This window comes from Fusarium proliferatum (assembly GCF_900067095.1).
Source record: "Fusarium proliferatum ET1 genome assembly, contig: FPRO_scaffold007, whole genome shotgun sequence".
In the NCBI taxonomy this organism is placed as follows: Eukaryota; Fungi; Ascomycota; class Sordariomycetes; order Hypocreales; family Nectriaceae; genus Fusarium; species Fusarium proliferatum.
The window spans coordinates 2220946-2247495 of NW_022194796.1; the positions used below are offsets into that span (position 1 = coordinate 2220946).

A 26550-nucleotide genomic window follows, 5' to 3' on the forward strand; every position below is an offset into this window, starting at 1 on the left:
GCGGGCCAGTAGGATATAGTTCCGCTTTGAAGAAACCTGCGTAGCCAATAGTTATTGTTGGTCTGCGCCCTCCTTCATTGATAACGATCTTATCACATTTCTGATTTTCGTATTTCTTCCTATGAGCTACTAATCCCCGCAAGTCTAGGCCCGGGCCTTTCGCCGCTATTGATCTGGCCCACCTTTGGGGCTAAACCGTCGTTGTGCCAGAATGATAAAGCTGAAAAAAGAGAGGTATTGTGGCAACTGAATGGGAAAATGAGCCATGAATATAAACAGGATGTGTCCCCCAGCTTACAACTACCGCTAGCTGTGCTTCACAGCCAAAAGACCACCTGAATTCGCTCTTTGATTGACCAGAGCATATTCAATCACGATGTCGACAGCCACGCAGACTCCACCGTCTGAAAGGACACTGCAAGAGAAGATCGAGCACCTCGGTGACCTCGTGAGAGATCCCAAATCTGACTTGGGCGCCGATGAGTTGCCACATCTTCCCGAGCTCATTGATGATTGGTACAATACCGATGTCGATGTCACCAAGGAAGAGTTCCATCGACGAATCCTAGGAGTCTTTAAAGATTCCAAGCATGAGGAGGTATACAACGGCGTTATGGCTCAATTGCCTGACGAGACGCGAAAGGTGCTTGAGGCTTTTATCGATGGCGATAAGACTGCTGAGGAAGCTGGTGAAGCTATCAAGGAGGTTGCACCTTTGGAGCTTGGAGTGTCAAGTGCCAGCTCTAACTTTCAGACATTCTCTATGATGGCACAGCAGGTGACTCCTCCCAGCAGAACCAAGGTTTGTATTCTCCTAAACAGTTGTACGCTCTATATTTAACACTCACAGGGCAAGGAAACCAAAGACTTGACCTTTCAGAATTGGGGCCGCACCGTCAAGAATACGCCCACGGTTACGTATTACCCCGAAACAGTGGCTGAGATCATCGATATCGTTCGCGATGCTGTTGCCAAGAACAAGGGCATTCGTGTTGCCGGTTTCCGTAAGCTTCTGATCTTACCCGGTACCCTCTCAGCTGACCGTATCTAGGGCATTCATGGGCACCCGTTTTCGGGAGGAGTAATAAAGCTGGCCAGTCTACCAATGGCGATGTATTAATCTCTACCTTGACTGAGATCAACGCAAGCAGGTTGCCCAATCTCACTTCGGTTCCTACCAACCTCTTTCAGCCCAAGGACACGGAACTCAACGCTATCAACGTGATCACGGACCCCAAGTTTGTAGGAGCTCCGGCTCTGAAGAATGGCAGGAAGTATGTTCAGGTCGGAACGGCGACCACGAATGAAAAGTTCCGGCGGTGGTGTATTAACACGGGAAATGTTACTTTGCCTATGAATATCATTGAGGTCGAGATAACCTTTGGCGGTAGCAATGCTACTATTTGGTGAGTCCGCACGTGAAACCTTTGAGTCTTGGAACTAACGCTCGTAGTCACGGCGCGGGCATCAATAACCCAACATTGAGCGACCTTGTCCGACGAATCGACTACATCGATGTCAACGGCAAAGAACAGTTCGTCAACATGTCCGATCCCACGCTTCTCAAGGCCGCAAGTGGATGTTTCGGTCTTCTCGGCGTCGTCACTTACATCACCTTTGAATGCGACGCCATGTGCACCGCCGTCATGCGTCCAGTCAAACTTGACGTTATCGACGCCATCCCGCCGCCGCCCGAGATGAAGGACTCGGACATCCCTGCTCCCCTTCGCCAAAACCGCACCCAAGCTGAAAAGGATGCTAATGTCCGTGAGTTTGAGCGCCGCGCGAATGAGGACTTTTATGCCGAGTGGTTCTGGTTTCCTTACTCGCAACAGGTCTGGGTTAATACCTGGAAGACTGATACTGACACCAAGAACGTGGTGAACTATCCCAGTAATGCAAAGACTCTGTATCAAGTTGCCAGCACCGCCATTATGAACATGGCTCAAGAGATTGGAAAACATATCCATGCTTTACAAGTTGCGCCTCAAACCCAGACTTCACTCCTTTGTAGGTTTGGATCATTAAATTTGAGGAGAAAAAAGCTAACACGTCGCAACAGCTTGGCTTGCAGTGAAGAATTTTGACGATGTCAAAGGAACCAACAAGAGCATCAGAACCCTGCTACCTAATGCTCTCCATTTCCAACGCGGCGTCCAGAATATCCGGGTACGCAATCTGGAAGTTGAGATGGCTGTAAGTCTGTTGTTCTTTGGCATCAATGCAGAAACTAATGTGACTATTAGCTCGACTCAAAGAAGGGCAAGCCCAATGAGAGAGACTACACCAACGTGAGACGTGCCTGGTGGGACGTCATCAAGACATGCTACGCCAACGCCAAAACATCTCCCATGCGCATGCCAATGGAGATGCGAATAATGGGTTCCAGCGAAGTGACTCTCGCGCCACAGCGCGGCAACAAGCTCGGAACATGTGCCATCGGCATTCTGACTCTGGAGGCTGTATCCGACATCTGGGTTCCTTATGCGCAACAGGTCCTTGACAAGTGGACGAGCTACAAGACGAACGAAGGCAAACCTGTGGTGGTAAAGCCTCACTGGGCTAAGGAATGGTACATGTACAAGGTTGGCGGTAAGCCTTGGGTGGAGAAGCTAGTCAAGGAGGATTACAAGGAGGAGATTGCAGAGTTTCAGGCGCTGATGGCTGCTATTGGTAAGAAACATGGATGGACGCTTGGGGATATTAAGAGGACGTTTTCTAATGATGTCCTTGACAATACCTTCCTGGGCGGAGTCACTACCTCTCAGCCACAGCAGGCAGTGAAGGCGGCGAAGGTGGTTCAGGTTCAGGTGCATGAAGTTCCTGCGGATGTAGTCTGAGAAGGATATGTTTAAGCAGCAGCCATCAGATCATGAATAAGATATCACAATGAATATCTTTGAACGGTGCCTAATGAAGCAATAGGCCTAGATCATCCTATTCCGTCCGATTCGATCCTGGCATACAGGGTTGAGAGATTAGTCAGCGCCGAATACCACCTGGCCTGATTCTAGTATCGTCAGCACAAAGGTTTTCAACAATGCCCGCTGAAGCATCCCACCAAAACCTTGTCCCCATGATCTAGCATCAGTTTGTAATCATGTTTTCATATGACAGCGCAAGCACAGGAGGCGGGCTCGGCCCAACGCAAATCCGTCTTCTGCATCTACTTCCGGCAAAAGATAACGACAATCCGATTGAATGCCTACTCGAAGTTGTCGCATTCGAAGAAAACCCGGTGTATGAGGCTCTTTCTTACTGCTGGGGCGACAGTACTCAGCTCCAGGAGATAAAATGCAACGGTGAGGCATTTAAAGTCACCGAAAGTCTGTTCTGTGCACTGCAGCACTTGAGGGACGAGAGTATGGAGCGGACACTATGGATCGACGCCATTTGTATCAACCAGAATGATCTGGAGGAGCGGCAATCTCAGGTCAAACTAATGACAGACATATATACCAAATCAGACAGGGTAGTTATCTGGCTAGGTCCCGACCCCGCCTCCGATGGAGTCAACCACTTGTTCGAAATGGTGCCAACGATTCCAAATCTTCCCGGCCCTCGGTTGAGCAAGAGAGAGAGAACGTTTTTCGAGATGAACGTATTTGATGCTGATCGCTGGCATCAAGATGAGGACAAGGATGCCTCAAAAGTTCCGGATCATATTAAGAAGGATTTCGCTATACCCAAAGAGGTCGCAAAGGGCGCAATCGCTGTATTGACAAGAGCATGGTGGTCAAGGATTTGGACCGTCCAGGAGATGGTTCTAGCTCCCAGTGCAATCATCATGTGCGGCCACGTAGCTGCTCCAGCATCAGATGTCCGACGGGCGTGCGCTGATGTTCTTATGCACGCAGTCAGCGACGCCTTTGACACTGGCGATGACGATGATCTTCTGAATTTTGGAGACCTGTTTGACGACCCCAATGGCACAATATACATGGCCACGATGCGGCTGCATAGCAGTGTCAGTGCGAAAATGGAGCTTGGAAAGCTGCTCCGGTTTCTTAGATGGTTGAGAGCCAAAGATCCAAGGGACAAGGTATATGGCTCTTTGGGTATTGCCGCATCAACATACGGCATTGAGCCGGACTATACCATTTCCACCGTCGAATGTTACACACGTGCGACATTTAGTATAATAACCGGTAGCCGATCACTGGATATTTTCAGTGCTCTACGAAGGCCATCTTGCATAGAGAGTACCTTGGCCAACCTTCCATCATGGGTTCCTGACTGGAGTTATGACTTCTCTAGTGTTCCAGATAATGAAAAGGGACCTTCGGCTATCAACAATCCTATCATGAGGGAAAACGTTCGTACGCCGATGATGCTAGAAATGGCGGATTCGTTTCCTGAGTGGAAGGCGTCTGGATCCAGCATGCTCTTCACCGCAAGGCTTTCAAGCGATAGCAAAACACTGACACTCAAAGGTATGATCCTGGATGAGTTAAGTTGCGTTGGAGACAAGCTCGAATATCCTTGGCCAGGACCTGAAATACATTCTGGGAGTGTTGTAAAGGAGGCGATTCACGATTTCAAGAGAAACTGGAGGATCCATGGGTCTATTGGAGCTGCCATGCATACTATCAAAGGCTGGCAAGATCTGGCCTTCGAAAATAAAAATCTTCAAACAATGTCCGGAGAAACCCAAATGGACGCTTTCCTCACAGCGTTGCTGAGCAACAGGATTCGTCTCAGTGCTGATCGACGAAAAGTCTTGGATTATCTCGAAAAGAGTATAGGAACTAGCTTCAAGATGAGCAGTAGTGGCACTATTATGAATCAGCTTCATCTCCCGCACGTGGCACCGAAACTCTATCACAGACTACTAGGATTCGGAAAGATATGCAGTATCGATGACAACGAAATTCTTTCATTTGGGAAGTCCTTCACTGACGTGCAACTGGCGTTTGACCAGAGAATGGCAACGACAAGATCGGGATATCTCTGCATGCTTCCTTGGCCTGCGCGAGTTGGTGATCGGATTGCACTCCTTCGAGGCGGAAGGACACCGTATGTGCTGCGAAAGGCGGGAGAGAAATGGAAGATTATCGGGGACTGCTACGTTCATGGCATCATGTCTGGCGAGGCATGGAGTGATGACAAGTGTGTTGAGATTGAGATTATTTGATCAAAGGGTAAAGACTCGAAGAGGAGCCTTCATGTGGTACCGCTGGAGAAAGGAGGGCAAAATGAAGTGCTGGGGGTTGCTTACAATGGCGATATTGTCTTATGGATGCTGCGCCAGCGATGGGAGACGGTTAAAGGGCAAGTGAGGGATGATGAGACAGAAGAGATCCCCTACCGGGCCGTAGCCTCATTGCTTTGTTCCCATCCATGCCTTGGGATGATTCATAGGTAAACAGGGAAACCAGAGAGAGACAAGCACTGACATGGGAGTTGGTAGATGCTTGTGTAAATTTGAAGTAGACGATGAAACCTTCGGAGTGCAACATGCTTCGTATTATTGACATGACGGACTGTATTTAAGTTCTCCAGCAGTGTCATTCCCAGCGACATCGTCTTATCGTTGTTTCCGCCATTCTTCCAACCTCTCACTTCGCGAGTCACATCCATCTTCAATCATATCTACATGAACAGAGCCCTCAAGATCCTGGGTTCAAACATCGAAAAAAAGAATTATCGTCGCCGAAAACGGACTTTTTGAGGACCTCCCTCCAGACGATGTGCTTACTTGGCATATTCACGAAGCACTGCACAAAAATGAACCTTGCTTCGAGATGGCCGACGTCATTGCTTGTCGCGTGTTTGCCACAGTGTTTGCCACAGTGTTTGCAGCACTGGAATCTACAACACTAACGATGACATATGCTCTCTTCAACGTTTGCGCAAGCAATCCTTCCACGCAGGTATGGCAAGCTTTGGAGGAAGAAGCACTTGGGGTTTTCACCACACAAGTAGATCAAGCGAGTTTGAATTCCCTGCATATCGCGGACAGTGTTATCAAGGAAACACTTCGGCTTAATACTGCAATCAAAGCACTTTCAGCGGAGGTCATGCAAGAAGATGGTCATCATCGAGGATCGTATGATTCATCTCCCTCAAGGCGCCCGTGTGAGTGTCTCCGCTTGGGGAATCCATCATTACGAGGATATTTATCCCAATGCGTACACATTCGACCCATTTCGTTTTGTGCCGTTACACAAGGATGAGCGCATTCAGAATGCGGATTCTCTCGCCACTCCGTCTGAGAATTACATTCCGTTCGGGATCGGGAAACATTCTTGTCCTAGGAGACAGTTTTCAGCAGTTGTTACAAAAGTGTTTCTTGCATATTTGGCGATGAATTATGACTTGGGGGAAGTCCATGAGAAGCCTCGTTTCCTAAGTTTGGGACATCTCCCTGTACCTCCCATTAGGGCAAAGCTGAGAGTCAGAAGGAAGGCAAACTGCGTAGAGTCCTGAGTTTACAGTCAGGGTTGGGAATTCAGCGTTAGCGAAGTGTTCCCACAAGCCATGTTCATTCATGCGTCTAGCGTTGGAGACGTGAAGATGCATCATGTCCAAGGACAGTCAAATGTGATCTTGGTGGATTCAGTGGTCAACAGCGGCAAGAGCGTGATTGAGTTCATCAAGCGCGTTGTGCGTCTCGAGCCCAACATCCACATTACAGTCGTGGCGGGCGTAGTTCAGGCTGAGGCGATCGCCGAGGACCATCTGGTCGCCAAGGTGATGAGACGACACGGCGCTGGATTGGTTGCGCTTCGAGTTTCGGAGAACAAATTCACAGGAACTGAGACGACTGACACTGGGAATCGGCTCTTCAACACGACTCACTTGGATTAGGCTTCTGCAGCTCCACGGCGTGATTATCCCAGATGACTCTAGGGATAGGCAGTAGTAGTTAATGATAGATGTCACAAGAAATTGAAGAATATTTGGCATTGTCTAATTGAAAGGCAATTGATAGGCAATGTACTACTTTCACTTCCATGACCCATGGCCAGATTCTACCCAAAAGACTCAACCCTCATTGTTACAGTTTGTGCAGTAATCCATAACAACCTTACAAGAGTTCGACAACTCAATGTGTCCACACATCCAAATGTTGTCATTCTTCTTGGCATTCTCACGTCTGCATTCAAAGTTAGAAAACAATTCAACTTCAACCAGTTAGGGAAAGGGAACTTACGCTTCCTTGATGAGTTTACCGCTCATACCAATACCATAGTCATCACAGCTAAACTTGGCAATACAAGCAGCCTGTCCCATAGACATGACCATCAGAAGACCCTTCTTGGAGCGGCTGTAACGCGTAGTGTACCCAGTGTAGATAGTGTCATCTTGGAATTCACCAATGGCGCGGTCACATGCGTCGCCGAGACCAGACTTGGAGAGTCCATCGCTTGTACCGCACTGCCCCGACCCATCGTTATCGACGTGAGTTTGCGTAGGAACTGGCGTAGCGATGGTCTTCACCTCGCCAATGCCATTAGAGAATGTAGCAGTGACGTCCTTGTACACCTGTCCGTATGCAAGAGTGTAGGCCGTCCAGGCGAGGACAGTTCCATCAATGGTCTTGGTGAGAGGTTCGTTGATGGGTGCTTGTGTAGGAGGGGGTGCTTCGGTCGCAGGATCGACCTTGGAGGGGTACTCCGTGTACGCTTCGCATTTGTTATCGATGAGTGTAGCTGTCGCGATGTACTGCTTGCCCGAGACGGTGGTGGAGCATTGGCAGTAGGCTGATGTAACGCGGGGACCGCCATAGATACCGCAGGGGTAGTATGTGCGCACTGGGGCGGTGGTGATATCCTCAGTTGAGCCGGAAGTGATAGTGTTGGTAGTTTGGTCGGCTGGACGGGTTGTTGTGAGAAGGGTGCTGGGCCTTGTGGTAGCGGGTGCTGAAGTGTCAGTCTCATCAGCCTTGGAGGTTTCTTCAGTCTTGACGGTTTGATCAGCGGTTCTGGTCTCATCGGCAGGCTTGGTAGAGGTCTCTTGGACAGAAGTCTCAGCTGCGGTGGTCGACTCAGGAGCTTGGTTGGAGGTAGTCGCGTCAGCAGCCTCGGTCGAGGTAGGCATGTCAGAAGTGTCAGTCTCAGCCGGACCAGCAGAGGTCTCACTACCAGTAGCACCATCACCACTCGTGGGAGGCAGAGCGATCGATGTCTTGGGCTGGGTATCTGAAGCAGCAGGAATACTGGTAGTCTCCCTCATCTTGCAAGACCCTGTAGTCTCAGTCGTCTCAGCAGAAGTAGTAGTCTCAGCCTCAGTGGAGGTAGGCTTCTCGGTGGTACTAGCCTCCGTCTTGCTCTCCTCCGTCTTGGACTCTTCCTCCTCCGTCTTGGACTCCTGCTTCTCAGTCTTGGACTTATCGTCATCATCCTCTTCTTCACTCTGATCCTTGAGATCATTGCTGTTGTTGGTGAGAGTGCTCACGATGGGAGTGACACCCTCGACAATGCCACCAGTGATCTTGCCAGTAACATCCTCAAGGTTGGAGACAACACAAGATAGGGTGTTGATGACGTTGGAGACAATGTCGAGAAGTCCGCGGCGTCGCTTACCGGGACAACCACCAGACTCATTACCACCAAGGTCCTTGATAGCGCCCTTGACACCATCGATCAGGTTGTTAACCTTGTTCAAGGTATCTGTCTTGAGACCATCAGGGTTATTGGTCCAAGCGACGATGATAGGGATGACGTCGTCGACCTTGGAGTTATATTCTGAGGCAGTGACCTGAGCCTGAGAAGCAGCAGCAGTGGCTTCTTGAGGAGGAGCAGTGACAGGTGCTGATGGCGCTTCGCTGGGCTTGTCGCTTGGTTCAGAAGCCTTCTCAGTGGTGCTGGGGATGTTGTTGACTGGGGCGGTGGTGCTAGGCGCATCGACCTTGTCGGTTGTTGTCTGCGGAGGTGGCACCTCAGCGCTGGTGTCGGTGTTGGGAGGAGGAATGGCAGCGGAGGTAGTGGTATCAACAGGTGCTTGTGGTTGTGTAGTGGCCGTCTCAGGACCTGGCGCAGTAAGATCAGTGGTAGTACCGATAGGTTCAATCGCATTGCTGGTAGTCTCAGTGCCAATCGGAACAGCGATGTTGGTGGTAGTGTCGACAACCGGAGCAGGGACATCGCTCGTAGTCTCTGTTTCAGCAGGAGGGAGACCAGTGTTGGTGGTCGTCCCAATAGGCTCAACAGCATCGTTGGTAGTAGCAGTCTCGGTACCAGCAGGAGGGGGGACGTCAGTGCTGGCACCAGGAGTACCAATGACGTTGGTCTCTGTACCAGCGGGAGGAATCCAGTTCGATGTAGTCTGTTCATCTGTTGTGGTAGGAATAGGGTTGACGACAGGAGCATCAGTGCTGCTCGAAACATCCACGACAGCTGATGTCTCAGTACCAACAGGCGCAATTTCAGCGCTGGTGGTGCCATCAACAATCTGGCCAATAGTGGTAGGAGGTTCAACCACTGGGGCCGCATTGGTAGTTGTGTCAACGACAATAGCGTCATTGCTAGATGAAGTCTCAGTGTTGATGACAACGATATCTGAACTTGTAGTAGGAAGAACGTCAATGGGCGCGACGGCGCTGGTGGTGGTAGAAATGAAGGTATCAGTAGTAGTAGTGTCAGTGTTGACGTCTCGCTCATTAAGCTGGTAGATTCTACTACAATCAGTCCACGATACTAAACTTCAGTAGCAGTATACTCACTGATAAGGAACGGCTGAAGTGAACTTGGCTCCAAAAGACAAAAGAAGGAAACCGATGCCAATTGGCATGGGAGAGTCTGTAGGGCGCAACATAATGAATGAAGAAGCTAACCCAACCAAGGTTTGCAATACTAAAACAACTGACAAAAGAGTGTCTGTAGGAAACAAAAGACTTTAAGTAAAGCCCAAGTACAATAAAGGACTTATTTACAGACATTTACATACAAGCCTCAGCATCAACCGGACGACTTGACATGGATTGTAAGCCATCCCCATAATTCTAAATTACAGGGCCGATCCTTCAGAAGAAACTTCCGAAGGATCTCAGCAAAACACGCTGTTTACATTAGCGCATCGAAATTTGACTCCAGATGCAGGAATAGACTGCGCGGCATCGCATCTACCGAGAGTGTTACGACGCAGAGTGAGATGGTACAATTTAAGAACTCCTTAATCTCCATCCTTCGGAATCCTTAGCTACAGGGCTGTAAGGCTCCATCCCGTGCGCTTATCGGGGGCTGTTAGTGGTGTTCTAGGGCTGAGCTGACTCCACTGGAGTAAACAGGCAGGGGAGTTGTAGAATGGCATGCTCCCATTGGTATGATCGGGCTGTAAATAAGGTATCACCTTGTAATTTTTTATTCTGTATCCCGTAAGGATTTGTTTATTTCATGCATTGGATTTGAGCAATATGTCATCGTTGCAATAGGATTCAGTGCATGTAATCATCAAGGCAGATTGACGATCCCAATACCGCCCCCATTCTACCCATTCTCATTATCTATGATTCACCATCTCAACTCTCAAGGCCCTCTGCGGAACGTGCAAAAGCTCAGCCCCCAATCTCAGCACGTTTCAACTAAAATCTCATCCAGACCCCAACTTTGATCCTCCAGACACGGCAAACACGGGAAGATCTAACTTAGAGCCCCGTCTCACCATTCAAGCCTCCCGCAGAATGTCTCAGTCACCCGCCTGAATCTTCGGCTCACGAGTCATCAACGCGCTATAACTCCACCCACATACAGTCAGCTCAGCCCTGTTTCATCGGTAGTGGAACATGTCAGCACAAGGATCTCCATAGTCGCTCCTGTTTCAAGTACAATGGAATTTAGATGAACTAATTAAACGGATTACGCCAAGGATTCAGCATGCATCCTCTAAAAACACGGCATCTTGTAAGTCACTACCAAAGTCCTGAACGGTCTGTTAAATAAATGCACGACCCAACATTTTATACAGCCCTAATAGCACGTCGTCGGTATTCCTCCTACACTCTTTTGGATAGTCATTCTCTTCAGCGACAATGCTTTTCTCAAGTCGCTTCACCTTTGCCCTCGGGGCTTTACTCTCTTTTATCGCCAACGCCAGCGCCGCTTCTGGCGAAGGCAGTTTCCCTGATTTCATCTCGAATTGGGCCCTCTTCCGAAGATGGGAGGACATCACAGGTTCCATCCCCGTCTTTGACGTTCCCGGCATGGATGACCTAATTGTCGGCGACTGGGTCAACTCTGAGAAGAAGCTGACCTGGGAGTGCTACACGCTCACCAAGGACAGCCTCGTCGCCAATAGCTTGACTGTCATCATCGACAAAGCTACTCTGACTTGGACCGATTCTGAGAACCAGCCGCAGCAGCAGACAGTTGTTAGTAAGCGCAGTGGTATCAAGTCTGGCGATGGCAACGCTATCATGTACGGCGCTCGTCTTCAGAAGGCCCTTGACCATCCTAACATTCTTCCCATTAATCACATTGTTTACGGCAAGGGTGGTGTGAAAGACTATGGTTTCGCCATCATGCCTTATGTTCAGGAGGGCTCTGTGGCTGATAACCTCGGCAGCCTGACTGATGTGAATGGCGCTTTCAAACAGATGCTCGCTGCCGTTGCTGCTGTCTCGGCCGCGGGCATTATTCACCGTGATCTCAAGCCCGAGAACTTTCTCAAGGATGGAGATACCATTAAGCTCATGGACTTTGACCAGTCGCGAGACATTGGAACTACTGTTCAGATGGATGTCGGCACCCCTTCATACACCGCGCCAGGTACCATATCCAGTTCCTCTACTTCAACCACAAACTGACGCTTTTGTAGAAATCATCATTGGTAGAGACTACACCACCAAGGCTGACACTTTCTCTCTGGCCATGAGCTTCCTTGTCATGTCTGTTCCTGACCTGCGAAACTCTGATGACCGATTCCAGCTGTGGAAAGATCTCATTGAGCCTCCTAACACTAGCTACGAGCGCGTCACGGCTGGCAAGACTGAGGAGATCCTCCGGGGGAGAAACTATGGTGTTTTCAACGGCAATGATGGTCTGCTCAAGGTCATTGCCAAGGCTATGTGCAGTGAGAGCGAAGGACGCTACACTCCTGCTGAGTTTGAGACTGCTTTTAACGGAGCTACATAATATCTAGCTTCGCCAGGTGGAGGGGTGAGGTTATGAATATTTTGGGTCAAGTTAGTTGAGACATTTAGGCTTTTCATGCACCCTCAAATTGGTGATCATTCCATTATCACAATTCGCCGTAGCTTTTTCTCTTCTTCACATTCAGTGCACACATAGAACCCTGAATCTGTGAGATAAAATCCTCGTGATCGAGGCTATCTCGCTACTTCACAACCCAACCAGAATGGTAGCCAGTTTTTATTCACAATCGATGATAAGAGCACTATAATGAAGATGTCTAGGTAGGCGACTACATTTCCTCACTCCTTGCTAGCCGTTAACGAGTCAGCCGCTTCCTTCAGGCGTTCGACGGTAACATCCTTCTGCGACTGCACTTCAAGCTGCAAATCATTAGCCCAAACCCACCACAATAGACCCAATACCTACCGTAACCACATTCTTAATGTCCGCTTTCTCAGCATACCAAGTCAAATCCCTCTTCACACGGTGCTGAACACGTGCGTTCTTAGTCGAAGTCGTAGCAGGGAAACGTGTCCAGATCAAGATGACAGCACCTGAGCCAGGATGGCGATAGAACGCAAACTTCTTTATTCCGGGAGCGTCAAAGTATTCAGCAAGATCTTCGGGGGCTACATTCTTGACGTGATCCTCGAACTCGATGCTGTCTTCTTCGTGATCGATTACCTGGCCTTTGATGAGCTTTGCTCTAAGGATGCGAGATTGGCTTACCATCTTCAGCAGGTCACCATCCTGGAGTTGGGATAAAACTGCTGTGCTGCGTGCATCGAGGAGATAATCTGGCTCTGTTTTGGGCTGATCTGTCGTCCCAGGTAGGTTGATGGTTTGGCGCTCTTTTGGTCCGGATGACATATTGAAGTCTGTTAATTTTGTCTTATGTGTCTTGGTCTGAGATGGTGCTGTCGAAGTTGTAAGAAAGTAGGTACGCTGACGTCTAAAGGTCCTGGTGCCTGAATGTGTGCTAGACTAGGTATCGAAATAGCGATTAGTCATGGGGGACAGCCACTAAAATCAGCGACAGGCTTAGTGAGTCCTACAGCGCACGCGCCATCGCAAAAAGGACTTGATCACGAATTGTAGACAAGGCCGACCTTCTAGGCCTGTCTCCAAAAGCAACATAAACTCTGAAATGACTACCTTATCTTTATTGCCTTACTCAAAGCTTCATCTCCTATCTAATCAATCGTTCGACATGTCATGTAGATAGATATTCTGACCAACATTCAGCCTACCTACCCTAGAATTAACTGTTTACTGTTTCGGATGATCTTTTCATTCATTGCTTTGGGCTAGAATCCTCTTTGGATTCTTCCCGAATGATTCTTCCCGAATCTCGCAATTCTCACTGGCTGGTGAATAGTTATTTTAAACTTGTTTTTATGCTTAAAGTAGTTTGACTTCAATTGCCTGTTCTAGCCTGGCTCAGTCTAGAGAGAGAGAATGAAAATAACGCACAGGGACTCTGATAATTCCCCAGTCTTGGAATAATCGAATAAAATTAGACGTTTGATCCCTTCTTGCTTAAATAGTGCGTTGCATATCATATTCTCTTGAGAATCTTATTCTAGTTCATATATACATCATGAAGTCATACAAATTCGCTCATCATCTAAGAAGCATACTCAAAAATGTCCTTGATCTCCTCAATGGACAGCTTCTTCTCCAAAGCAAGCTGAAGCTGAATGCGTGACTTGGAAGGATTCAAGTATCCAGCTCCAATACCGAAGGGCCGCTCATCAACATATCCCCAGGCAGTACGTCGGCTAACAACGACAGGAATCTCAGTCTCATTGAGAACCTTCTTGATCTCATCAACAGCCTTATCAGGCCAACCTCCGGCACCAAGACCAGCGAGAACAATACCCTCAGCACCGTTCTCAATAGCTTCTTGGAAAAGCTTAGGGTCAGTCTCTTGATGGCCATACAGCACGTCAACTTGAGGAAGAGCAGTCTTGGTGGAGCTGGTGCTGATATTGAAGTAGTGATGACCGAGAGGTCGAGTGGCGGGGTACCAGAAGATAGGCTCGACGTTCTCGAAGGAGCCGAGATAGCCTTGATCCTCGGCTTTGAATGTGTCGAGGGAGTTGGCGTTTGTCTTGACAGTGTATCGCGCAGAAGCAATCTTATCGTTGAGAACGATCATTGCTCCTCGGCCCATAGCGCTCTTGCTGCTGGCGAGTCTGACGGCAGAGAGGAGGTTGAGAGGGCCATCAGCGGAGAGAGCAGTAGCAGGGCGCATAGAGCCCACCAAAACAACAGGCTTCTCACTCTTGACAGTAAGATCCAGGAAGAAAGATGACTCCTCGAGGGTATCAGTGCCATGAGTCACAACAACACCCTGCATATGATCACTATCAAGATCATCCTGAATGCGATGCGCCAAAGTGGTCAGAATAGTAGAATTAATGTCTCCACTATCAACATTGGCGATCTGCACGCCCCGAACATTGGAGACGTTGCATAATTGGGGAACAGCGTCGATCAAAGTCTTGATACCCAAGGCACCAGCCTTGTAGCCCGTAGTCTGGTCAGAAGACCCAGCTGAACCGGCGATTGTGCCGCCGGTGGCGTAGATGGTGATGTTGGGAAGACTGGCGTTGTAGCACTCAAAGTCGCTGACTGCACGGGTGAGGAGCTGGGGTATCTCGGGGAGAGGCGAAGCGAGGGCCGAGCCTACAAGGGTTGTGAGAGCGAGCAGGGATTGAAGAGAGGGTGACATGTTGGGCGGTCAGGACAAGACTATCAACGATATAAGACAACTGCCTGGAGAACAGAGGAAGAAGAACATGATGAAGGGGAATTTGGGCATCTTTTATAGTCGTGATATCTTGGTAGCTTGGTGTCTTGGTATGTCAAACGTGGGTATCTTAACCTGACCGAGGATATGCGTGTAACCCACCGTGTTACCTTATCATTAGTTAACAGGTCCCGTCGGATCGGCTCTCTAGTTCGAGGATAGTAAGATAGCCAAGAGCAAGTAAGGTGAGGGTAGAAGGTTCTCGCCGTGCGCCCTAATTACGTACGGCGATAGGTGATCGGCCAAGGATTACGGGTTTCTGCCAAGATTCTAGTCTGAATAATTATCGTTCGGCCTCTAACGCTGACATGCCGATGCAGACGCGGGGAAGACAGCCACTGCCAGCAATTGGCTTGATCATGGTAATTATTTCTACATCTAGGATAGATAGATTCTGTCTCATTTACCAATAGATCGGTTCAAAGATGTAGATATTAATTTAAGTTGACATGCTTTGCCAAGTGATAGACGACATGTAACGGCCCATTTAGGCATAGCCTGTAAGCGGGGTGTAGCAGTTCCTAATATCGAACCAGCCTCTCCAATCCCCACGAACTCAAAATCCACTTTCTCTCTTTTCTCTGTTGGTTCTTGACTCAGTCACTCTCTTGTCCCCTTGAACACTTGAGTTACATCCCTATCGGCTGCGGGAATTTTTCGTTTTATTTTCTTATCTTTCCGTTACCTCATCCCAAGGAAACTTACTCCCGTTGCGGTAAACCCTCGACCCACGCACGTGCGCGATTATCCATCCTTTATCTCTCCATACCCGTACAGTACCGCTACCTTGCCCAGATAGACACAGCACGCACAGTAGAGACGTGTCTTATCTGAGGCTAACCTAACCTATGCCTGACGATGATGTCCCCCCCGCCAAGCGGACGCAGGTACCTAGAGCCTGTCAGCGCTGCAAGACGCTCCGCCGAGGCTGTAACGAGTATCGGCCCTGCAGGCGATGTGTGGATGCAGGTCTAGGAGATCGCTGCATTGGACAGTCCGGCGCTCCGAGCATTCTCCAGCCCATCCCCGGCCATTACTCGGTACCCTCAAATGCACCTGTCGCCGCGCTGCATCGTCTCATTGAGCTTGTACCGGCTCAGGTACTCGATCATTGCGTCGAGCGCTTCTTTGCACGGCTTTACCCTACTATTCCTATTCTGACTCGCGATTATGTCGTGCTGCTGAGATCGGCGTCATCGTCGGCCACGCCTGAATGGAGACTTGAGGCGTACTCTGTGCTTGTCGCCATGTGCGCGCAGGTACTCCTCCAGACAGAAGAGCCGGAGAATTTACTGTCGCAAGGCATCATAGCTGAGAATAACGCGACATATGGTTCAATGATCGTGGACCAAGTCGTCACCGTCCATCAATCCACCCCCCGCACAATGAAACCAACCCTCAACCAATGCCTCCTCGCATTCTTCCTCTACGCCTGCCAAGCGCGTCTCTCGCACCACAGCCAAACATTTCTCTTCCTGCGCGAAGCAACAACTCTATTCTGTCTTTTGCGCATCGAGGACATGGACCATTCCGCAAAGGCGTTAGCACACCGACTATTCTGGGTCCTTGTCGTATCAGAGCGATCTCACGCCATCCGATATCGCCGCCCCATCACATTACAAATAACCGACGAGGCCCCAGAAATCGACCTCAACGATCCTTCGCTCTCTGGCTTCTGGAGTCTTTCGGCACTTTTTAGACCCATTGACACCTCGTTTGTTGCGCTGCTGAATCAGGAGCGTTTCGCCATCTCACCGCCTCTTTCGTCGCTGGATTTCGTGGAGACGGCTGTTAATACGGCTATAAAGCCTGACTTGCAGCTTCATGAGACGCAGAAGGCGAATTTGAGGATAACGCAGCTGTGGTTGCGAATGATCGTATGGAAATTGCGCCTTCGATTGGGTCATCTCAGTGAAAATGCACATCAGCATAGTCTGACCTATCAGTACCCTCTAGTCGTTGCCAAAGATCTCACGCTCTCAACACGAGATCTTTCCATCGACAGTATAAAGATTCACGGCATCGGAGTAACAGAGAAGCTGTACGATATTGTCTCGGCCGTGGTAGACGTCCTGGCTCGCGTCCCCGTCACGCCTTCAAGTCCTCAAGGCCTGGCAATGGGCACGTCACCTGAAGACGATCTACTATATATCCGGAACCTCATAACCAAACTGCCGGGAGGTGCATCCACTTATGAGCCGCTTCTAGAAAAGCACATACAACAGGCACTGCCGAGTCCCGGGCCTAGCATGGCCCACAGTAGTCCGCCAATATCGAGAGTAAATTCATAACGAACAATCTGTACAGCAAGCTATTCAATACTATATACCCACATTACTATCATACACCTCGTTTCTTTTGATCCCATCACTGCGATACATTATTGCAATGCCTACTGCAATTCCTTCTCGTTCAACTTCTTGTCCGAAGTAACGGAGTGCGAGTAAGGGTCGATATGCGTCTTGGCAAACTTTCTCGCGGGGACCTTCTTCTCAAAGAGAACATCCAGCTCAGCATAAGTACGATCCTTAGGCTCAGGAAGTCTGAAGAATACCCAGATAGCAGAAAGGAGACATGTTCCAGCCCAGAAGTAGGCGGTGCGAGCTCCCCAGTTCCACGCGGACGATGAAAGCTGATAGTTGGTCATGACGTTGACAAAGATGTTGCTAGCGTTGTAAGCGGCGCGGGCCATCACGATGGTCTTGGCCTTGAGTCGGGTCGAGGAGAGCTCGGAGATGAGAGAGTATGTGACGGGGCCAACGGTGAAGTCGTAGACGAATGTGAAGAGAATGAGCATGCCGCCAATAGCCCAGACAGATGAGTTGTCTTTGGAGAAGGAGAGCGAGCCAACGATGATGAGGATGAGAAGTTGGGAGCATAGACCTGAGAAGTGAATCGTGCGTCGACCAACTCTAGACATCAAGAACCAAGAGCCCATTGTGCCAACCATTCCAAGAGCATATTGACCCATGGACAGAGAGAAGGAGTTGCTGGCATCCATACCGGCCTGTGTAAGGAAGTATGAGAAATAACCCATGAGGTTCTGTCCACCGAGGGTCTGCACAAGCCAGATACCAACAACGATCTCAGTTCGGCGAAGATCAACACCCTTAAAGCAGTCTCTGTAGGTAGTGCCCTCCTTCAAGTTCTTCTCCATCTCATTTGTATGCTCAATCATGGCAATCGTCTCGTCGGCGTTAAAGTTGGGTTGTTGGGGCGAAGTAAGTCTCAGAAGCGACTTCTTAGCTGCAGCTCGGTTGCCCTTCCTAACATACCACCAAGGTGATCTATCACGACATTAGCTCAACACTCCTCGCTCTGATGATGTGACACAACTTACTCTGGAGCAAAAATAACACCTGCCAGGATAGGCACGGGCCAAACCCACTGCACACCAAAAGGGATGCGATAAGCCCACTCATCACCGCGCCCAACGGAACCTTTGTTCACAGCAGCTGCAAAGAACTGGCCAATTACCCAGCACATGTTGATGAAGGTCGTGAGGTAAGGTCGCAGAACAACCGGTGCTACTTCGGATGCATATGCAGGAGTAACGCTTTGGAACGCGCCCCATGGGATACCTTGCATCGTTACATTAGCGAATGGCACAGGTAGTGGTATGATCTGATAACTAACCGCAGAGGACTTCTCCGAGCACGAGGATCTTGACGTTGGGAGCGAAGAAGAGAACAAAGACAAAGGCAATCATGAGGATGAGAGAGCCGATGGTTGTCATCTTGTAGCCGTACCTGTCAGACGTCCAACCCGCGATGATGAGACCAATGATCTCACCGGCGCGAGCACCGTTAGACAAACCAGATTGCCAAGCAGGAGAAACAGCGTATTTCTCCTTCTCAGCATTCCACGAGCCAAACTTCTCGTTAAACACAGGAGACGCGTACAAATTGCCAAGTAAAGCAAGATCATAGCCTTCCATGATGAGCGTCGTCGACAAGAGAACAGACCAACCGATGGCTTTGGGGTAAGTCTTGATAGCTTGCCAGAGGGTCATATGATGCTCAGCCTCGGCGGCGACTTTGGCCTCTGAAGCAAGAGCCTCAGGGCTTACAGTCTCGTCATGCTGAGCGTCGATACTCTTCTCGGGATAAGAAGCCATGGTGAAAGGTTGGGATGGGAGGAAGTGATGATGGAGATGCTGGGAATTCGGAAAAGAGGAAGGATAGTCGGTCCTTTATGTACTTTCGCGGAGCCGATGCTCGCTACGCCTGAACCCGACAGCTCGGATGATGATTTTTCTTTTTTCGCCCAAGCTTAACTTAGAAAAAACTCCCCAGAAACAGGACCTGTACATCATCTGGTATGAAGCATGGGGAAACCTGGGGCACGGGGGAATTGAGTGTGTGGGGTGATTTTCAAGAAATGGGATTGGGGCACGAGTCTTTTGCACAGGAGACTCCGCGGGCTAGCGGAGCTTCCACCCTTCGGAATTTGTTTCACTGCAGTAATTGGTTCTTTTGGGACTAGAGATCAATAGTGCGGAACAACTCCGATTGTGGGAGCGCTAGAGGCGGAGTCTCCGCTGGTCACACACGAGCTTGGATTTTTTAGGTGACGTCGTAGGGTAGATTGATGGGGTGAGAGACAGCCTCGGCTGATCTTTTACGAGTTGGCGATGGATGTTACACTCGATTGTTTGAGCGGAGAGTCCGTTATGCGGCGTTGATCACAGAAAGGATCTGATCTCCACATTCAACGGAGTGATGTCGGCCGATAAGATGGGTTAATAATAAGCACCTCGTCTTCCCCTCTCAACAATATTCCCATGACCACTCATTCCCATCTCACCATCCTCCTTCATCTTCATCCATCTCTCAAATCATCACAGCCATCATGGGCTCCATCGTCTGGGATGATGAGCATCAATACATAGGCAAACAGTCCTGGTGGAAAGCCGCATCTTTCTATCAAGTCTACCCAGCCAGCTTCAAAGACTCCAACAACGATGGCTGGGGCGATTTACCCGGTCTCATCTCCAAGCTCGATTATTTAAGCGATCTTGGCATCGACGTCGTATGGGTGTCGCCCATTTTCGAGAGTCCCCAGAAGGACATGGGCTACGACGTTTCAGATTATCAGAAAATCTACGAACCCTACGGCAGCGTTGAAGATGTCGATATTCTCGTCAAAGAATGCCATGCGCGTGGTCTCAAGATCATTCTCGATCTTGTCGTGAATCACACCTCAATAGAGCATGAGTGGTTCAAAGAATCGAGATCGTCAAAGGATAATCCGAAGAGGGATTGGTATATCTGGAAACCGGCGCGGTATGATGAGAACGGCGTGAGACATCCTCCTACGAATTGGAGAGGGTATTTTGCGTGCTCGACGTGGACTTGGGATGAAGGTACCCAGGAATATTATCTTCATCTTTATGCGCCTGATCAGCCTGATCTGAATTGGGATAATGATGAGTGCCGAGAGGCGATTTACGAGAATACCATGCGCTTTTGGCTTGATCGTGGTGTTGATGGTTTTCGCATCGATACCGTCAATAAGTACTCCAAGAGACGAGATTTTGTCGACGCGCCTATCACGGATCCTGCGTCGCCTCATCAGCCTGCACCTGAAATGTGGTGTAACGGACCGCGCATCCATGAGTTTATTCATGAGATGTACGAGAAAGTGCTTGGCCCTTACAACGCGGTTTCAGTGGGTGAGCTTTCGAACACGCCTAATCCTTCACAAGTCATTCCTTATGTATCCGCCGCTGCGAAAGAGTTGGACATGGTATTTGAGTTCTCCATGATACGACTTGGCAATGGAAACGGTTTTGGTGATAAGTATATCTACCAACCATTCCCGTTATCTAAGCTGAAGGCATTTGTCTACAAGTGGCAGAGCTTCATCGAGGGCACAGATGCATGGGCAACAGCGTTTTGCGAGAATCACGACAATGGTCGTGCGGTGGATCGCTTCGGTGACGCGTCAACGCCAGAATGGTGGCTCAAGTCGGCCAAAACTCTAGCTATCTGGCAAACAACACTAACAGGAACTTTATTCCTGTACCAAGGACAAGAAATTGGTATGACCAACATGCCTAGGTCGTGGGGAATCGAAGAGTACAAGGATATCGAGAGCAGCAATTTTTACGCCGAAGCCGTCGCGTCGGGCGATGAGAAGCGCGTTAGAGACACAATGCACGGTCTTCAAATCATGGCGCGCGATCATTCGCGTATTCCCTTCCAGTGGGATGATTCACCCAACGCGGGCTTCGCTGACGCATCTGCGAAGCCGTGGATGAGAGTCCACGATGACTACCGCGATATCAACGTCGCCAAGCAAGTTAAAGACCCCAACTCTATTCTCAGTTTCTACAAAGCCATGCTCCGCCTTCGAAAGCAGTATCAAGATGTCTTCGTCTTCGGATGCTTCAAACTTCTTGACCCAGAGGATGAATCGTTGTTTAGCTACGTTAAAGAGAGTGTTGTACCTGTCAAGGGAAGACGGTCTGAGAAGAGGAAGGCTGTTGTGGTGTTGAACATAAGTCGTGAGGATAGACTTGGTCCGGATGTTCCTACAGTGTTGGGTTGTGCGCATGAGGATGTTAGGTTGATGGCTTATACGAGGGAAAGTGCAGGTGGATTGAAGGGTGGACGGCCGATGCTTGCGGGTTGGGAGAGTCGGGTTTATGTTAACTTTGAGCTGGAATAGGCGTTATTGGGTACTTGGCATAGATAATTACGGAGAACTGCAATTCAATCTGGTTCATTTATACATCATCAGGCCATTGTTCTATGCCTTCATCTGTTCTTCGCAAATCGACTCCACTAGATGAGTTTGATCCATTCAGCCTTCAACTGTCCTTCTGGATCAGCAGCAAGTTTCTCGAGGATTTCTCCATGCATCAAATCATAGACATAACACTCCCCGATAACCAAGTACCCATCTCCCTTCGGCCTCAACAAAAACGGAACCTCTGCGCCAAACAATACGCAGAGCTTATCCCCAATCTTCATATCCACGGGTCCAACCCCAAAGTCTTTCGACGCCGTCTTAAACAATCTATAAGAGTTACGAACAGGTTCCACGGCGCTGATGTATCGACGAGCATTCCCGCCTTCAGCTATCTCAGCGAGATACTCAGCTTGCGTCATTTCGTCGTCTTCGGGCTCAATAACATCTCGAAGAGCTATAAGATCTCTAATGACCCAGTGGGCACTTCTCGAAAGGACCAGAGCAGCTAGATCAGCCAGATTCGTGGCCTCATCATCAATAGGATATGCTCTCCCATCCCCACCGCACGTTAAAATCATGGCGCATTTTCTCCATGCCTCCGTGCTCCATCGTGGCTGATTAAGGAGATTGTTGCGACTTTTGTCATTTCCGTCGAAGATCCCCCAATAGTCGCGGTGTTCCTGCATGGAGGTGATTTGATCTATGATCACGCCTTTGAGGACCAGCTCTCCTTCCTTGTGATCGGAACGCATTTCCATTCGAGAAGCAGATGCACAATGGAACCCTTGATCTTGCTTAGTCGGTAATATCGTCCATGGCCGGCGCTTATGCCAGCTTGGCACCCACGATGGCCTTGATCGATCATAGTCTCCAAATGTCCCAGCTCCCGAAAGAAAGGTCAGTGGGTTCGCCGACTCAAGCATGAGTCTTGCGATATCTTCGAAGACTTTCTCGGAAGTAATTGTCTCCCGGTAGTCTGGGACGATCTGCCTGCCCACAGAGTCTGTTGTTTCGATACCCAAGAGGCCATAGACCTTATCCTTCGGTTCTTTGCTCTGGAAATGCCGAGAAACTTGGAGTAATTGTGCAAACGAGAATTCTAGTCGTGGGAAACATTTCTGCGAAACTGATAGCCGATACATCAGATAACCGTTCATCGCTCCAGTAGGGATCATGTCTCGCCCAAAGCCGCTGGGTGACAGCTCCGGCTTGTGGACCAGTATAGCTGCTGCGAGGCCAACCCACTCCCAGGGGATCTGGTAAGAGCCGAGTTGAACAAGTGCATGCCTGGCTAGGACAGCTTCTTGCAAGACCCACATCCGAGAGAACCAACGACGTCTGAAGAGCTGCAACATGTAAGAGCGGCTGTCTTCACCATCGTTGATGTTGGCGCGATATACGGTAGAATCGTCATCTTTTGAGAGTTCCGAGTAAGTTGCTTCGAGGGCCTCTTGACCGGCTTGTGCGAGCCAGTCGTTGACAACTGCGCATACTCCCGAAAAGGCTTTTGACACCGAAGAAAGAGATGTCTCCAGGACCGTGTTTCCACACATGCAACGGTCGCTCTCTTCACCTAGCCATACGACTACCTGCCATGCGCCACTGAATATCTGCCCCATCAGCACTACCTGCTGGCCTCTTTCTTTCACATCCTCCTGGTTGATACAGATGGCATCAGCCCATATCACTCTACTTGTATTGCTTCTCCGAAGCTCTCGTAATGCGATGTACAAACTCCCGGAGATAGACACAGAATGACTCGCGCCGTTGGAGATGATTTCTATCTTCCGCTGACTGGAAATACCTGGCGTACCCCAAGTGTATGACAGAGCCTCATATGCTGCCTCGTTTGTTTGCAAGCTACATACATGGAGCTTACATTGAACCACGTCATCATCGCCAGCGAGGATCTCTAGTACTCGGAAGGTACTGGCCCCGGGCAAAGGGTGATAGATTCCGGAAGTGCTTTTAGCTGGAGTACCATTGTTCTCAAGTGGAGTGAAGCGACATATCGGCGATCTCGGATTGTTGATTGAGAGCAAAATTCCCTCTACGTTGGAATCTTGCTCCAAGTCAGCGAACAGAGGGATTCTCAAATCACTGTCGCGATCAAAGATCAACCTGTTGCTCACAAGTCCTCCTAAATATGACTCTATAGAACTTGCGCGAAGGGATGGATTCATCTACCGATTCCGACATCAGCCGATAAGCTCCAGATGCGTCGAAGGGGAACGAGTTGGCTATGTGGCCAGATAGCTACGTGCAGGAAGGGTAGGAAGGGCATATAAGATTGGAGCATACCCTGCTTAGAAGTGAACTGGCTCTCAATGCCGCAGGGACTTTGAAACTGGAACAGCTGTCTCTTGAGTGGCGCGCGGAGGACTTGGCCTCTGCCTTGGGCTTGGACGGCCACATTTGAGAATCGACAACCGGCAGGACACTCTGGTAGGAATGGAAAGACTAAATGGGGTCTTATATCATCCCTTGTTTCTATTGTTTTAACGTGCTGAGTTGCGGATGACACCTCAAAAATACCCCTCCTCACTAGAGACCCACGCACTGGTCTGACACAGCCACTCAGCTGACCGCCGCCGTCCAACTTGTATTGTGTCAGGTAACACTCAGCCATTGCAAGGCAACTTGATCAACATCATAATTTATCGTGCGACATTATAATCCGAGTGATGGAGCTGAAGTTTTTCTTTCCTTCTTTTTTCTTTTTTAATAAGGCCTTTTATCATTTCTCGTCTATACTACAGCTCATCACGAGCTCCTCGCTCGGTCTGCTCCATGATACTGACCCCATGACTTCCGCTCTGAGCGATGAAAGCGTCGAGTTGTTCAACCGTCAACATGTCAGTGAAGTTGCCCTTGAAAGAAACAACCTCATTTGTACCAGCACGATATAATCTGATTGAAGGATACGAGTCAATCTCGATTGGTACGTCATTCGCATCGACGTTAATCGTAGCCAGAGCAGCTTTATCAGAAAGTCCAAGCTCTGCGTACTTGGAACCAAGCTGGTTCAGCACGGCATGCAAACTATTCAATTCGTTAGCACTGGAAAAGCGTAGAGACAAGTCTGGCTTACTCGGTACAGTATTGACACCACGGTACGTAGAACTCAACCAAGACATCTTTAGACTTGTCCAATACCATGTCGTCAAAATTACTGCCCACCAACTTTGTCAAGAAAGGCTGTGATGTCGACACCTCAGGCACTGGTTCTGACTTGATGCTGGGTGTTAATGAGCTAGCCAGGTAAGCAGCCACATGCTTAGCGACCCTATTGGCGTTGAACACCTTTTCAGACATGGGATACGCTCTGCCCTGCTGATTTGCGATGGCAAAGCCACGCTTGATGTCTTTGCTGAGATGCATCTGCTCGCATCTCTTGGGGTAATCTGGCGCAAGGACCGTCACAAAGGAAAGCTGGTCCTTATACTTCTTAGCAAGAGGAGCCAGACTCTTGACGAGCTCAGCCCGATCGTCGCGTTTGTCGAAGAATATTTGGGCCATCGGCTGCTCATCCTTGAACGGTTAGTCGATATGAAGCCCTGAGGGAGAGGTTACTTACCTTCATCACTTCTTCATGAACGATGGGATCATATTCACGAATTAGCGGCCGAGTCGCGTCACGCAAGAAAGCCTCGACATCCGTGACGGTGAAAGGCCCGCGGTAGTGAACGGGATCTTCTTCCTCCTGAGTATAAACAGCAATGGACGGACCCTTGCTGTCTTTCTCAAGGCCATGCACAGTACCAAAACTGTAATGCGCTCTCCATTTCTCAGCGACAGCGTCAAAAGCTTTGCGTTCATGTTGATGATCCGAGCCAAGAAAAGCAATGACTGCAACTCGAGATGCCCGCGTAAAATTGAGATAGGTGTCTTCGGTAAGATCTACAACGGGAGAACCTGATTGCCGCTCGATGTATTTGACAACCCTGCAGCGACGATCAGTGATCCACAAGCAATTTCACGGAAGCAACGAAACCCACGATGACGCGTCTAAACCTTCTTTGTAAGTGACAAGCTCATTGTTGCCGGTTGTAAACTTCAACGTTGGGACTGTGAAGACTTGAGAGTCATCGCACACAGTTGGTTCGTCGTTGCAGTTGACGGAAGCAATAGCAGTGTTTGTAAGTGCTGGCGACGCCCTGTCCAGAACTGCTTGAACCCTATCACACTCCTTGCAGCCGTCTGCTGTAAACAGAATCAACGCTGGTCTCGAAGATACCAACACATTGAACTCTGTTTTACTGAGTTGAACGGCTTGTGCGTGAGCAGCAAGAGCAACGAGTGATACCAAAGTTGATGAACGCATGATGACAAAACGAAAGATGAGAGAAATGGGAATACCAGTTGAAGGGCAGATGTCAGACAACTTGAAATTCATCATATCAACACTTATCAAGTATTCCAGCCGCCACCACTACTCAAGTTAGTCTATTTTATTAGCCCACATTGTCATCCCTCTAGCTTATCATGAGACCCAATCTCGCATAGCCATCCTTTAATTTCAGCTCCCCCCAAAGGGCTTAGTCCATCCCAACACAACTGCCGAAGTGCCCCATGCACGAAGTCGGCCGTACAGCCGTAGGGCACAGACTAAACCCTGCCGATTTCTAGAATGTTTTATCGAATGATGGATCCCTCACCAGTAGAAAGAGGAAGGTGAGCTGAAGTTTAAGAAAGACACTGAGTCATGTCCATTGGAGAATAGTGTATCTATCCATTAGCTCCACTAACGGCATGAACCTTATATACGAAAAGAGATGCGGTGACTAGTAAGCGATGAAACCTGAGTCGTGGAAAAATATGAAACCTAGGCCACGAGCTTTGGTAACATGGGTGCTAAGAGAATAGTTCTAGAAGACTTGTTCCGATTGAGGATAATCGTGTAAATTTGTGTAAACGTTCCTATCAGGGTGTTTCGTGAAGTCATGTTATCTCTTTAGCACAAAC

At 49.2% G+C, this 26550-nt stretch overlaps 12 protein-coding genes across 12 annotated transcripts; 6 read left to right on the forward strand and 6 right to left on the reverse strand.

Moving 5' to 3' along the window:
• Positions 1-376: 376 nt before the first annotated feature.
• FPRO_07436 (uncharacterized protein) lies at positions 377-2840 on the forward strand (the record flags this gene model as incomplete). Its single annotated transcript, XM_031234508.1, has 6 exons — positions 377-802; positions 851-1004; positions 1052-1406; positions 1454-2010; positions 2063-2196; positions 2247-2840. The coding sequence occupies 6 exons, from the start codon at positions 377-379 to the stop codon at positions 2838-2840; spliced, it is 2220 nt and encodes a 739-aa protein (XP_031084238.1).
• Positions 2841-3100: 260 nt separating this feature from the next.
• FPRO_07435 (uncharacterized protein) lies at positions 3101-5134 on the forward strand (the record flags this gene model as incomplete). Its single annotated transcript, XM_031234509.1, has 1 exon — positions 3101-5134. The coding sequence occupies one exon, from the start codon at positions 3101-3103 to the stop codon at positions 5132-5134; it is 2034 nt and encodes a 677-aa protein (XP_031084239.1).
• A 1346-nt stretch (positions 5135-6480) lies between these two features.
• Positions 6481-6810, forward strand: FPRO_07434 (uncharacterized protein; the record flags this gene model as incomplete). The annotated part of the gene is made up of 1 exon (XM_031234510.1): positions 6481-6810. One exon carries the CDS (start codon positions 6481-6483, stop codon positions 6808-6810), a length of 330 nt encoding a protein of 109 aa, XP_031084240.1.
• A 177-nt stretch (positions 6811-6987) lies between these two features.
• FPRO_07433 (uncharacterized protein) lies at positions 6988-9759 on the reverse strand (the record flags this gene model as incomplete). Its single annotated transcript, XM_031234511.1, has 3 exons — positions 6988-7099; positions 7157-9619; positions 9668-9759. The coding sequence occupies 3 exons, from the start codon at positions 9757-9759 to the stop codon at positions 6988-6990; spliced, it is 2667 nt and encodes an 888-aa protein (XP_031084241.1).
• A 1213-nt stretch (positions 9760-10972) lies between these two features.
• FPRO_07432 (uncharacterized protein) lies at positions 10973-12074 on the forward strand (the record flags this gene model as incomplete). The annotated part of the gene is made up of 2 exons (XM_031234512.1): positions 10973-11708; positions 11758-12074. 2 exons carry the CDS (start codon positions 10973-10975, stop codon positions 12072-12074), a joined length of 1053 nt encoding a protein of 350 aa, XP_031084242.1.
• A 299-nt stretch (positions 12075-12373) lies between these two features.
• Positions 12374-12944, reverse strand: FPRO_07431 (uncharacterized protein; the record flags this gene model as incomplete). The annotated part of the gene is made up of 2 exons (XM_031234513.1): positions 12374-12454; positions 12501-12944. The coding sequence occupies 2 exons, from the start codon at positions 12942-12944 to the stop codon at positions 12374-12376; spliced, it is 525 nt and encodes a 174-aa protein (XP_031084243.1).
• A 757-nt stretch (positions 12945-13701) lies between these two features.
• On the reverse strand, positions 13702-14811 carry FPRO_07430 (putative ASP3-1-L-asparaginase II; the record flags this gene model as incomplete). Its single annotated transcript, XM_031234514.1, has 1 exon — positions 13702-14811. One exon carries the CDS (start codon positions 14809-14811, stop codon positions 13702-13704), a length of 1110 nt encoding a protein of 369 aa, XP_031084244.1.
• Positions 14812-15737: 926 nt separating this feature from the next.
• On the forward strand, positions 15738-17180 carry FPRO_07429 (uncharacterized protein; the record flags this gene model as incomplete). Its single annotated transcript, XM_031234515.1, has 1 exon — positions 15738-17180. The coding sequence occupies one exon, from the start codon at positions 15738-15740 to the stop codon at positions 17178-17180; it is 1443 nt and encodes a 480-aa protein (XP_031084245.1).
• Positions 17181-17281: 101 nt separating this feature from the next.
• Positions 17282-19006, reverse strand: FPRO_07428 (putative maltose permease (MalP); the record flags this gene model as incomplete). Its single annotated transcript, XM_031234517.1, has 3 exons — positions 17282-18176; positions 18230-18470; positions 18526-19006. 3 exons carry the CDS (start codon positions 19004-19006, stop codon positions 17282-17284), a joined length of 1617 nt encoding a protein of 538 aa, XP_031084246.1.
• A 734-nt stretch (positions 19007-19740) lies between these two features.
• On the forward strand, positions 19741-21561 carry FPRO_07427 (putative alpha-glucosidase (MalT); the record flags this gene model as incomplete). The annotated part of the gene is made up of 1 exon (XM_031234518.1): positions 19741-21561. The coding sequence occupies one exon, from the start codon at positions 19741-19743 to the stop codon at positions 21559-21561; it is 1821 nt and encodes a 606-aa protein (XP_031084247.1).
• A 116-nt stretch (positions 21562-21677) lies between these two features.
• On the reverse strand, positions 21678-23768 carry FPRO_07426 (uncharacterized protein; the record flags this gene model as incomplete). The annotated part of the gene is made up of 1 exon (XM_031234519.1): positions 21678-23768. The coding sequence occupies one exon, from the start codon at positions 23766-23768 to the stop codon at positions 21678-21680; it is 2091 nt and encodes a 696-aa protein (XP_031084248.1).
• A 570-nt stretch (positions 23769-24338) lies between these two features.
• Positions 24339-25909, reverse strand: FPRO_07425 (putative protein disulfide-isomerase precursor; the record flags this gene model as incomplete). Its single annotated transcript, XM_031234520.1, has 4 exons — positions 24339-24627; positions 24677-25116; positions 25163-25529; positions 25584-25909. The coding sequence occupies 4 exons, from the start codon at positions 25907-25909 to the stop codon at positions 24339-24341; spliced, it is 1422 nt and encodes a 473-aa protein (XP_031084249.1).
• Between the last annotated feature and the right edge of the window lie 641 nt (positions 25910-26550).